This window comes from Arvicola amphibius, chromosome 1 (genome assembly GCF_903992535.2).
Source record: "Arvicola amphibius chromosome 1, mArvAmp1.2, whole genome shotgun sequence".
NCBI lineage: Eukaryota > Metazoa > Chordata > Mammalia > Rodentia > Cricetidae > Arvicola > Arvicola amphibius.
In genome coordinates, this window is record NC_052047.1 from 48,295,306 (window position 1) to 48,308,297 (window position 12,992).

General features: G+C 46.7%; 1 protein-coding gene across 2 annotated transcripts in view; it reads left to right on the forward strand.

Moving 5' to 3' along the window:
• Lgi2 (leucine rich repeat LGI family member 2) overlaps nt 1-12,744 on the forward strand; it is a 29,321-nt gene extending 16,577 nt beyond the window's left edge. The window contains exons 7-8 of one of the 2 annotated variants that reach the window (XM_038311617.1): nt 2,790-2,954; nt 11,927-12,744. In XM_038311617.1, coding sequence (XP_038167545.1) covers nt 2,790-2,954; nt 11,927-12,744 — 983 coding nt within the window. Of the gene's footprint in view, nt 1-2,693; nt 2,955-11,926 lie in introns of both variants that reach the window. The other variant, XM_038311605.1, reaches the window with a different exon arrangement.
• The last annotated feature ends 248 nt before the right edge of the window (nt 12,745-12,992 follow it).

A 12,992-nucleotide genomic window follows, 5' to 3' on the forward strand; every position in this document is an offset into this window, starting at 1 on the left:
GCCACGGAATGTGTCAGTACATAGATGAATGAAAATGGATCAATTTAAATGTAAGAGCTAATTAGTAATAAGTCTGAATGATAGGCCAAGCATTTTGTAACTAATATTGAGCCTCTGAGTGGTTATTTAGGCTTATTTAGAAGTGGCTGTGGGATGGGCCAGGACTGAGAAACCTCCGTTTACAGGTAGTGGTCAGGGGTATGTGTGTCAGGAGCAGACTAGAAGCTACTAGGCATCTTCCCTAAGTCTTCAGCAGGTGGCTTGCTACTGTCACCTTGCATAAGTAAAATCCTTGCTGACTGACATGGGCTGGGTGTCGTGCCTCACACCACAGCCTTTGGAAATGGAGATTCCATCTCCCACCTTCAGTCACTAGAAGCTTGATCTGCCTGACCTCCTGAGCTGGCCTCCCATGGACTCTTGGCTCTCTGCTGAGATGTGGGGTCCCTACCCTGTCCACTAGAGCCATATATCCCTCCACCACTCACTCACCTACCTGTTGGGCTACAGAAGCATCCTCCTCTTAGTTCCCAGTGACAAAACTCCTCTCCCCATCTCACAGAACCTGCTTGCTGTATTCAGTCTCCTTGTCTGTCACCCACAGTCTCTACAACAGACTTGGGTTAAGGCTATGTCCACCCATTGAGTTAAGGTGTATTAAGCACTTCTTTTGCACCCTAAATGAAGGTGCACTTTTGCATCTCTTAAAGTGAAGGCATGAAACTTCCTTTTGTGTTAAGCTAAGTGGTACTCATGTGCATGCAAATGTGTACAGATGTGTGCGTACACCATCCCCTTGCATAGGAAGGTAGAGAGATGGTCTGCCATTTCCCCCAAGATTAGAACATCAAGAATCAACTCAGCCAAAATGTTGTTAAAATAGATACCCTCCCCACAAAGATGGCCAGGACACAGACTCAGAGGGACAGCCCATGTCTGAACCTGATGCTTATACTTCGTGTGCTGAGCTCTGAGGTAGGCATTTTCACCCATTTCTGACCTGTCCCTACCACAGAGTTGAGAGGGGCAGCCTCCTTACCTCATCTTAGGACAAAGAAAGTGAGACCTGGAAGTGACCAGCCCTGGGTCTTCAGGGCAGAAAGTAGCTTCAGGCCTTTCATCTCCAGGCACGGTGCCCTTCCTAGTGCCTCACATAGCCTTTGTCCCCTGAGCCCTGGCTTTCTCCTGCCACCCCAGTGCTCCCCCAGCTGCTGTTACCTCTCTTGCCTCTTCTATTGGATGAGCTCCCTTGATGCATGGCTCATGTGACGTCTTTGATAGGGCAGTGTCTCCAAATTGGACTCTGATGCTATTGTTTGGAGTCGTGTGAATAAGACTTATGCATGACATTGCTGGTGCCGTGAGCCTTGAATGAGGATGGTTAAGGACTGAGTGAGAAAGAGCTGAGAAAACCCATCATCTTCTCCTGTATGCACAACCGAGGGGCTGTATACGTTGGAGCATTTCTGGCCATAACTGCTTAATCTCTGGTTTTTTTTTTTTTTTTTTTTTGCCATTTGTTGTGAATGTTTTTGTTTTTGTATTTTTTGAGACAGGGTCGCCTTGGCTGGCCTGCAGCTTGCTATGTAGACCAGCCTGGCCTTGGACCCACAGCAATTTGCCTGCCTCTACCTCCTGAGGACTAGGATTAAGCATATGTGCCACATGCCCCCCCCGCCCCCGTGTGTGTGTGTGTGTGTGTGTGTGTGTGTGTGTGTGTGTGTGCTATGCTCACTCTGTGGGAAACCCCCCTCAGCCCCTTAGCAATTCTGTGCCATATCCAAAGTTCCACAGAGAGTTAGTGGTCGTTTATGGACTCAGCGTGCATGAAGACCACTCAATCCTTAGGAAATAGAAGAGGACCCATGCCACTGTGCTGCACGCGTTCCTGCAGAATTCCTTGCCAGCATGTTGTTCTGTCCTGATGCCCAGACCCTAGGCACAGCACACCAAGTCCAATGTCCAGGGAGCTCATTTCCCTAGGGGTCCTTTCTAAGACTCCTTCTGAGACTGCCCCCCAAGGTATTTCTTCCCAGACTTATGCATGCCCTGTTTGGAAGTGTAGTACTCACTATGGCCTGCAGAGGCGCTGTTTCCCCATAGGGGTGTGTAGAATTGACTGTAAATGGCAGGTGACCACAGGACCCCTATTTCTTGTGAGTTTGAGAAGTGGTACACCAAGCTGTATTATGCCAGCTTCTTTCCTGAAGGGGTTTCTCTGAGAGAACTAGAAGTGTAGCATTCTCATAATTTACTAGAACACAGGATGCCACTTCATGAGTTTACTGCAGCCTTTCTTCCTGCCCTGGCTCCCAGATCCATCTTGTTAGTAACTTGTGACACTGTCTCCAGGAAGCAGTATCAAAAATTCCACTGGTGGGGCTGGAGAAATAGCTCAGAGGTTAAGAGCATTGACTGCTCTTTCAAAGGTCCTAGGTTCAATTCCCAGCAGCCATATGGCGGCTCACAACCATCTATAATGAGATCTGATGGCCTCTTCTAAAATTGTATATGTAATAAATAAATAGATAGATAGATAGATAGATAGATAAATAAATAAATATTTAAAAGTATTTTTTTTAAAAAAAAAAAACTCCACTGGCCCTACAGTCCATTTTTCAGAATCTCCAGAGCCAAGCGTTCCACGGGCCAGTGTGGAGTGGATGGGCCCCACCTTCCCTGCTCCTCCCCAGGTATCTACGTTGATGATGCAAAGCCCAGAGCACCGCAGCTGGGATTCTCACAGGGTTTGTATGAACTCATATTTGTTTTTCTACCCCCACTCTCAGACTTCGTCGTTCATCAGACTCTGCCCTACCAGTCGGTGTCAGTAGACACGTTCAACTCCAAGAATGACGTGTACGTGGCCATCGCTCAGCCCAGTATGGAGAACTGCATGGTCTTGGAGTGGGACCACATAGAAATGAATTTCCGGAGTTATGACAATATCACAGGTGTGTTGTGGAAAGAAACACCCCCTGTTATAACCACTGGAAGGCTTGAGGCCCTGCCTTCAGGAGAGGGGCAGGGGGGGGACCACCTTCCAGCCACGCTAAGGTGTTCTCCATATGGTCAGATATTGGGGATAACAGAACTTCAGGTAGTGATTTCTCACTGGTGGTGATCCTCTTGGGAAAGAGGAGATGGGTGGGGGGGCGTTCCACGAGAAAGGTGAAAAACATCTTCCTTCTATGATAAGAAGTCACGTGGGAATCCTATCGTCCTGCATAGCTAAAGCAGCCTGTCTACCAGAGCTAAATCATAGCTTTTTTTTTTGTTAAGCTGATTATTAACTAATGTACCAACACACACACACACACACACACACACACACACACACACACACCCATTGCTTGCTCCCCTTGCTGGGTCTCTCTCTCTCTCTCTCTCTCTCTCTCTCTCTCTCTCTCTCTCTCTCTCTCACACACACACACACACACACACACCCATTGCTTGTTCCCTTGCTGGGTCATGCACACACACACGCACACACACACACACACACACCCATTGCTTGCTGGGTCACACACACACACACACACACACACACACCTATTGCTTGCTCCCTTGCTGGGTCATACACACACACACACACACACACAAACACACACACATACACACACCCATTGCTTGTTCCCTTGCTGTCTCTCTCTCTCTCTCTCTCTCTCTCTCTCTCTCTCACACACACACACACACACACACACACACACTGCTTGCTCCCTTGCTGGGTCTGGATGCTCACTGCTCACACTTACTAAAAGCATAGCAATGAGAATGGACCGATCATAAATTCAGGCCTTTGGCTTCTTTCGGTGCTGCTGCTGTGGGTTCCCAGGGCTTTAGTGATACTAAAAATGAGCCATCTGCTCGCTCTTTAAGTAAATGGATAAAATTAAGATCAAAACAATTCTTCAATCTTCTCAGCTTCTTGAGTGTAACTGATACTGGCTGTAGAAACAGCCCTCTGGAAGCGTGGTCATTGTCCTCTAGAGAGTCCCTTCCCAGGCTCCAGGGGGCATTGAAGTGTTTCTCTGGAGTGCACCGTGGTAGAAGCTCTGCATTGGGAAGATGCTAGGCGTTTCTCAGGCACACGTGGCTACACAGCGAATGCAGGGACATAGGTAGTCGGAAACAGTGGCATTTCACTCCTGGGGGACCAGCTACTAATGAGTCTAATCATGAGTGCTGATGTCCGGGAGATGCCATCTCAGATGAGCTAGCTGCTGCTGCCACAGCCAGCTGGCCTTCCAGGGTGGAGCTTACTGTCTAGGGAGCAGGGCCTGGAAACACAGACTCAGTGCAGCTCTGCGTGGAGAGCCTTGGATGTAAGAACCTGATATCTTGGTTAGCTGCATGGTTTTGGGCTTGGAGCGTGGTGTGGACTGGCTTCTCCCTGTGTGTCAGTATAGTGGGCACCGCTTTGCAAGTGACCTACTCTATTCATTTGGGGACGGAACCTATCTCTGTGTCCCTGTCCCAGGTTGATGGGGTGGCACCGCTGTCTCCCTGCCCTTGCCACTCACTGCAGCTGGCAATAGAGGGCAAACTGGAGTCCTCCTTAGGGTTCTTAATCTCACCAATACAAGGTTTTAAGAATAAACTCAAATGTAAGCACGAAGGCAGTTTTATTAGTATTAAAAGGAAAAGTGCAAGGCTCACAAGCACTAAATCTCAGCAGCTGCCTGGAGGGGGTAGTGGAGGAGAGAAGGAAAAAGCCATGCGTTGAAGCTGACACAGTCAGACACAGACGAAGAAGCAGCCCCATGGTGGAGAGGAGAGCTTTAGAGCAAGTAAGGAAGCAGGGAGAAGCCCCAAGTGTTAAGGGAAGCAGACTTAGAAAAGAGATTAAAAAGGAAAGTTAGGCACTTACCTGAGTAATTCAGAGAATCAGGCAGAATTATGAACCTGCTTGGCTGTGGTCCGGGTCTGTAAGCTTCTGCACTAAAGGTGAGGATTCTGGGAAGGAAAAATCTCATTAAAGGACTAATTACTCCATCTAACTCTTTAGCATGGCTTAAGGTGAGCCTTCATCCCTAGAGGTGCTCCCTAGCCAAGATGATTGAACTAGCTGGAATGGTATCCATCTCGCCCAGAGACTCTATTTTCTTGGTCAGGTCTTTTCTTGTTTAACTCTACCCCTGGTGGTGACTTCAAACCCTTCTTCCTTCCTGCATTCACTCATTCACCCATTGATAAAGATTACTTGGGCACTTCCTCTGAGCCAGCTGTGTTCTTGTGGGTGGGCACATAGTATCTGGGCAAGCTCATTAATGTTCATATGCTTCTGTCATCTGCAATGGGAATTTTGTGGCTTTTTAAAAAATGGATTAGTGTAGTATTGGACTTGGCAATCTAGTAAGGATGTAATGGGTAACCTGTGTAATGGGCAGAACCTGAGGCCAATGGTAGCCTTGTCCATTATGGATGAAATGGGACCCACTCTATTCCGTCAAGTGACCCCAACTTTCTGGCTTCAGCTAAGACTTCTAAGACTTGTATAGGCACAGGGAACCTCAGAACTTGCAGAGACTGCCTGAGAGTGCATTGTTCAGGCAGGGTAGCATTTGTCTGTCTCTTGATAGCTGAAGTTTGAGTTGGTATGAAAGTCTTCTGGTGTGGTGGAAAAGCAAAGCCACATATGGAGCCGTTAGCCACAAACAAGAGTAAGGGAGGGAGCGTGAATAGTTCTTACCTCCTTGGGCTGGGCCTTCCTCATTCAGCATCCTACTTTGTCATGGAGAGACTCTGAAGTCAGTAGAAGCTTCTCAGTGTGTTCTCAATCTATGCCTTTTAGATGGGGTCTCTGAGGAATCAGAGAGGCACCCATTTCTCTGCTGGGGCTCTGGTCAGATGTCTCCAGGTGAGGAACCCAGTGGCCATGTTCACACTGGCATCTGTGGCTTCCTCTCTGTCTTCTTCTCTTATTCACTCTTGCTTTTTGTATTTTTCTTTTTTTGTGATTTCTGCATGTTCCAACTTGTAATCTTTGCAGACAGGCAGACAGATGAGTGAACACACGCGCGCGCGTGCGCACGCGCGCGCGCACACACACACACACACACACACAATCTCTCTTGCTGCTGACATACCCACAGGCTCAGTTGGTAGAGCATGAGACTTAATCTTAAGGTTGTGGGTTTGAGCCCCATGTTGTGCGTCATTTGTAGACAGAAGTTTCTGTCCTGCCTGGTCCCACAGCAGTTCAGTTCCATATAAACACACAAAGATGTATTAATTATATGTTGTTTGTCCTATTGCTCAGGCTTATTACAACTTAAATTAACCCATAATTCTTATATACCTTTTCTCAGTAAGGCATTCTCATCTTGCTTTCTCTGCATCTGGCTTGTGACTGTCCTTCCTCTTTCCATAATTCTCCTAGTCTGTTCACTCTGCCTATACTTCCTGCCTGGCTACTGGCCAATCAGCATATGTTCTTCCTTGACAGTGGATTGAAGTCGTTCTTTAAAACAGACAGACTTCTAGGTACACCGCCAGGCATAAGGACCTCTATAGTCTCCCTGCTCCAGGCATAGGTACCTCTGCAGTCCCCCCACCCAGAGGGACAAGAAGCTTGAATTAGAAATTGCTGTGTGTAGGGTGGGAGTTCTTGAGTACTTTGGCAGTTCATATCCTAAAGCCTTACAAAAGATATCAGACACTTATTCTAGCAGATTCTTACAGCTGAGAACAGTACCAGACGGTATCAAAGCATGTTTACTTAACAATATGTGAAAGGAAACATGTCATTTATCAATAATGAAAAACAAGAAAGAATTGCTATGTCCAACAGCAGAGGTTTAGTTGAATAGGATGTGGTGCATTCATGCCATATAATATTGTATACTATTGTGTTTTTTTCCTTTTTAGTTTTATTAAACTTTATTTCTATGCATGTTTTGTCTCCTTATATATATGTGCACCACTTGCATTCCTGGTGATCACAAATCCGAGAAGTTGGCATAGGATCGCTTGGAACTCAAGTTCCAGATGACTGCCATGCGGATGCTTGGAACCAAACCTGGGTCCTCTGGAAAAGCATCAAGTGCTCTTAAAGTCCAAACCATCTCTCCAGCCCCATTGTATAGTATTTTTTTTTTTAAATTTAGTTGTAGAAGATGACTGTTAACATAGGGATTCAGTGAAAAAATAGATTCTAGGGGTGGAGAGACCGCTCAGTTGTGAATGTTTTGATCCTCAAACCAGTGTTTGATTCTCAGAACTCACATTGGAAAAAAGAAAGATGTGTCTCCTGCTTATAGTGTCCTACTGAGGAGGCGGACAGGTGGATGCCTGGGACTTACAACGAGAAATGATACCGAGACCTGTCTTCTGGCCTCTGGATGTACATGAACACACGTGCACACAGAGATGCACATGTGCATACATATAAAAGTAGGTTTTAAAAAGCATGTATAGAATATAAGCCCCAGTGTTTTTAAGGAAGCATATATATATTAATACATATATTAAAGATGAAAGAAGTATATTAAGGATTTTTTTGGTTGCATCACAAATAGACTTTATTTGTGTGCATGTGTCTTTTTGGCACTTTGGTGATGGAGTAAGGTAACCTAGATTAAAACCCAGGTACTACTACATACTGGCTGTGTGAGTTTACATGAATCGCTGAACCCTTCTGTGCCTTGTTGTAAAAATGAACATGCTGGTAAGAGTCGTACCTGTCCCCAGTGGTGACTGGAAAGACTGAGTAGATATGCAAAAGTGCTCAGGGTGGCGTCTGGTGACAAGAGTCCACTTTCTAGGCTTTACCTGTTATTATTATCACATTTGGTGAACAAGCACTCAGAAAAACAATTTATTCAAAGGCAAAGGGCCATGTTCTAGGAAGTCCAATGAAAGAGAAAGTAGCTCTCTGAAAGCCACCGATTCCCTTTGCCCCCAAGGCTAATCTGCAGGACAGAAATTGGATTGCTATCCTTGTAATTTACAGACCAAATTCACTTTGGTCGTATTACCGAGCGAGTTAAAAGAAAGACAAAACTTGTAATGATCTCGAGGGACATGGTGATCTTTGAGATATGAGTGGTCCTCTAGCTAAGATTAGGATTAAGAGAGTGGCCTTCTTCAGCGGGGGATGGGAGTCGATTGTAGAGAACGTGCCAGTGGTGACCCAGAGCAGAGCGGGAGCAGGGTCCCTTGTGACCCTGAGCTGGGTCTCAGACCACCATTCCACAGGCGTTTCTGAACTGTGGGCGAGCATTAAGGGGGTGGGGGCCGTCTCGTGATCGCCAGGACAGTTGCTTCACTTATCCTATAGTGACACTCCTGTGTGCCAGCACCATGCATTAAGAGTTCTGCTCTCAACAGTCTTGCACACTCTTTGACCTCTCCAGAGACCCCAGGGACCATGGAGATACACAGTGCAAAACTCACCATCCTGACTACTTATGTAATGTGCTGTGGGGTTAGGTGCACTGGTACTGTGTGTGATCAATCTTCACGTCTCTTTCACAATGCACCTAGTAAACGGCATCCCCTACCCAGCCCTTTATGTCCAGTCTTTGTCCCTGGGACCCCTCCTGAAGGTAGACTGACAGCTTTGTCCTTTCAGGGCTGGCTTCATTCATTTAACAGAATGTCCTCTAGGCCGGGCCATATTGCAGTATACTGCAGACTTTCCTTCCTTTTGGAGACTGAATAGTATTCCTGGTGTTCATGGACCACAGCTGGTTTATCTGTCGGTGGGAGCATGGATTGCATCCATCTTCCAGCTGTTGTGTGTAACAATGCTTTCAATACGACTGTCTTGGTTCATTTTGGTGCTGCTATTATTTATAGGAAGGCTTATAAACAACAGAAATTTCTTTTTCAAGTTCTGGAGTCTGAGCCATTCAAGTTAAAGATAATGGCAGATTTAATGTCTGATGCAACATCATCTCATAGCTATGTGTGTGTGTGTGGGGGGGTGTATGTATATGGTGTGGTGTATGTGTTTGTGGAGTGTATGATGTGTGTCTGTAGTATGTGTGGATGTGTCTGTGGTATGTGTGTGGTGTATGTGGAGTGTGTGTGTGTCTGTGGTGTGTGTGGTATGTGTATGTGGTGTGTGAATTTGTGTGTGTGGTATGTGTGTGTCATGTGTGCATGTTGTATGTGTCATGTGTGTGTTGTATGTGTATGTGGTGTGTGGTGTGGTATGTTTGTGTGTGTTGTATGTGTGTGTCATGTGTATGTTGTATGTGTCATGTGTATGTGGTGTGTGGCATAGTATGTTTGCATGTGTTGTATGTGTGTGTCATGTGTATGTGTGGTATGCGTGTCATGTGTGTATGTTGTGTGTGTCATGTGTATGTGTGGTATGTGTATGTGGTGTGTGGTGTGGTATGTTTGTGTGTGTTGTATGTGTGTGTCATGTGTATGTTGTATGTGTCATGTGTATGTGGTGTGTGGCGTAGTATGTTTGCATGTGTTGTATGTGTATCATGTGTATGTGTGGTATGTGTATGTGGTGTGTGGTGTGGTATGTTTGTGTATGTGTTGTATGTGTGTGTCATGTGTATGTGTGGTATGCGTGTGTCATGTGTGTATGTTGCGTGTGTCATGTGTATGTGTGGTATGTGTATTGGTGTGTGGTGTGGTATGTTTGTGTATGTGTTGTATGTGTGTGTGTGGTATGTGTGTGTCATGTGTGTATGTTGTATGTGTCATGTGTATGTGTATGTGGTGTGTGTGGTGTGGTATGTTTGTGTATGTGTTGTGTGTGTGGTGTGTATGTTGTGTGTGTGTGGGTATGTGTGTGTGTGTGTGTGTGTGTGCAGGCACATGTGCCACATTACATCTGTGGAAGTCAGAAGACAACCTTGGGTATCCATTCTGGTCTTTTATGCACTTCATCTTGTCTGAGATGGATTCTTATTGTTTGTCTGCACCAAGCTAGCTTCTTTGTCTCCTACACCACGTGAACTTCTCCTGTCTCCTCCTCCCACCTTGCTGTAGGAGCACAGGGATTCTAGGACTTGGGGATTTGACCTCAGATCCTTGTACGCACACCCAGAGCCATTTCCATAGTCCTTCCGGTCCCCACATCCCTCCCCAGTCTCCTCATGGTGGAAGGGCAGGAGATCCCTAGGGTTTTTGGGGTAAATCTAGTCATGAGTGACCTAGTCACCTCCCCAAGACCTGCTTCCTGGTCCCATCCCCCAAGGTTGTTAGGGATGGAGACACCCTACTCCCTAAAGGCCTTCAGCCCCAGCCATGGCAGCACAGATTTCTGTGCTGCAGAGGGAGAGCTCACACCGGGGCACAGCTAGAGCAAGCAGGCTGTTGATGTTCAACAGGAGGATAAGTGAAAGGAAAGAGGTCCCTCTAGAATGGAGGACAGACCCAGGCAAGCTGTGGCAACCAGCCACCTTCACATCTGGACTTCCAATCCTTGACCCACTGCTTCTCCAGTTAGCCAGCCCTGGGGTGTTTTGGGGTGATTGCTTTTCCAGAATAGCTGAAGATTTTCTTGGAATCATTTTTACGTTCAGCTCAGTCTGTTGTCATTAAATGTCTTTGGTGCAAGAATGCATATAAAGGAGTAACTACCAATATAGTCAACAAGTTTAATAGGAGAAAGTACAATGGGGCATGTTCCCTGTCATAGGGTCAGTATTGCTAGGATGAAACACCATGACCAAAGCAACTCGGGGAGGAAGGGGTTCATTCAGTTTATGCTTCCACATCACAGTTCATCATCAAAGGAATTCAGGACAGGCACTAGCAGGGCAGAAACCTGGAGGCAGGAGCTGATGCAGAGACCACAGAGGAGGGCTGCTTACTGGCTTGCTCCTCGTGGCTTGCTCAGCCTGCTTTCTCATAGAACCTAGGACCACCTGCCCAGGGATGGCACCACCCACATTGGGCTGGGCCCTCCCCTGTTGATCACTAATTAAGAAAATGCCCTACAGGCTTGAGTACAGCCAGATCTTATGGAGGCATTTTCTTAATTGAGGTTCCCTCCTCTCTGATGACTATCGCTTGTGCCAAGTTGACATAAAACCAGCCAGTGCACTCCCCAAAGAGGGCTTCTGTGGGATTAGGCCAAGACTGGCTTTGATGGTTTTCCCAGAGCCCTGGATTTACTCTTACATGGTCTGCTTGGCTGTCTCAAAGCCCCCCCCCCCCCCCGCCATGCAAGCTCTCTTCTTTATCTTTCCCCATGTTCTGGTTGGTTTTTGTCAACTTGACTCAAACCTAAACATATCCTGGAAGAAGAGGGAATCTTTCATTGAGAAAGGCGTCCATAAGATTGCCCTGTAGAGATGTCTGTGCATCTCTCTGTGCAGCGTTTTCTGGACTGATGATTGATATGAGAGGGTTCAACTCACTGTGGGTGGTGCCACCCCTAGGTAGGTGGTCTGGATGCTGTAAGACAGCAGGCTGAGTAAACCACAGGATCAAGCCAGTAACTACCCTCCTCCGTGCTTTCTGATCCAATTCCTGTCTTCAGGGCCCTGCTCTGTTTAAGTGGACTTCCCTCAGTGATGGATTGTGATGTGGAACTGTAAGCTGGAATAAAGCCTTTGCCCCACCAGTGGCTTTTTGGTCATGCTTTTTTGGTGATGTCTTTATCACAGCAATAGAAACTGTAACTAAGACGCCAACCTCACTCTTTCAACCCTAACATTTGTTTGAAACCTAACAAGGCCGGGTTTCCGCGTATGACTTTGAGGAATGCATGAACATTTGATCTCTCAGTTTGTTATCCAGGTTTCCATTCCAGCCCCTGCTTTGAGCTCTTTTTGGCTTGTATCAAGAAGTAAAACTGTCATCCAGCTAGTTAATGTTTAAGTTTGCGAGGCACCACCATGCTATCTTCCACAGCGTCACGGTCCCTTTGGGCAAGCAGGGTCTGGGGTGGGGGTGGTTTAGCGCTCACTCCATCCACACTAAAGCCTTCTCTTTGTCTCGGCCACAGGCCAGTCCATTGTGGGCTGCAAGGCCATCCTCATCGACGACCAGGTCTTTGTGGTGGTGGCCCAGCTCTTCGGCGGCTCTCACATTTACAAATACGATGAGAGCTGGACCAAGTTTGTCAAATTCCAAGACATAGAAGTGTCTCGGATTTCCAAGCCCAACGACATCGAGCTGTTTGAGATCGACGACGAGACGTTCTTCATCATCGCCGACAGCTCCAAAGCCGGCCTGTCCACGGTTTACAAGTGGAACAGCAAAGGGTTCTACTCGTACCAGTCCCTGCATGAGTGGTTCAGGGACACGGATGCAGAGTTTGTGGACATCGATGGAAAGTCACACCTCATCCTGTCCAGCCGCTCCCAGGTCCCCATCATCCTGCAGTGGAACAAAAGCTCAAAGAAGTTTGTCCCCCATGGTGACATCCCCAACATGGAGGATGTCCTGGCTGTGAAGAGCTTCCGGATGCAGAACGCCCTCTACCTTTCGCTCACCCGTTTCATCGGGGACTCTCGGGTCATGCGGTGGAACAGTAAGCAGTTTGTGGAGGTCCAGGCTCTTCCGTCCCGGGGGGCCATGACCTTGCAGCCCTTCTCCTTCAAAGATAACCACTACCTGGCCCTGGGGAGCGACTATACCTTCTCACAGATATACCAGTGGGATAAAGAGAAACAGCAGTTTAAAAAGTTTAAAGAAATCTATGTGCAGGCTCCCCGGTCTTTCACAGCCGTCTCCACCGACAGGAGAGATTTCTTTTTTGCATCCAGTTTCAAAGGGAAGACAAAGATTTTTGAACATATCATTGTTGATTTAAGTTTGTAAAAGGTGTGATTGGGGGAATTTCAAAGATGTGTAGTGTTAGCTCTCGCAAGAGAGAGAGGGGACCAAGAAGAAATAAAATTTAAAAAAAAAAATCGTAAAATGAGCCAGGCTCACAGCTCTGAAATTAAAATTCATAATGCACTGGGGAAGTAGTTAGACATTTTCAAACTTTTAGGATTCACATTTTAACCAGGGATTGCATTTTTTGGCTGATTGCATGACAGGCCCGTGCTGCTGTTTAAATATGA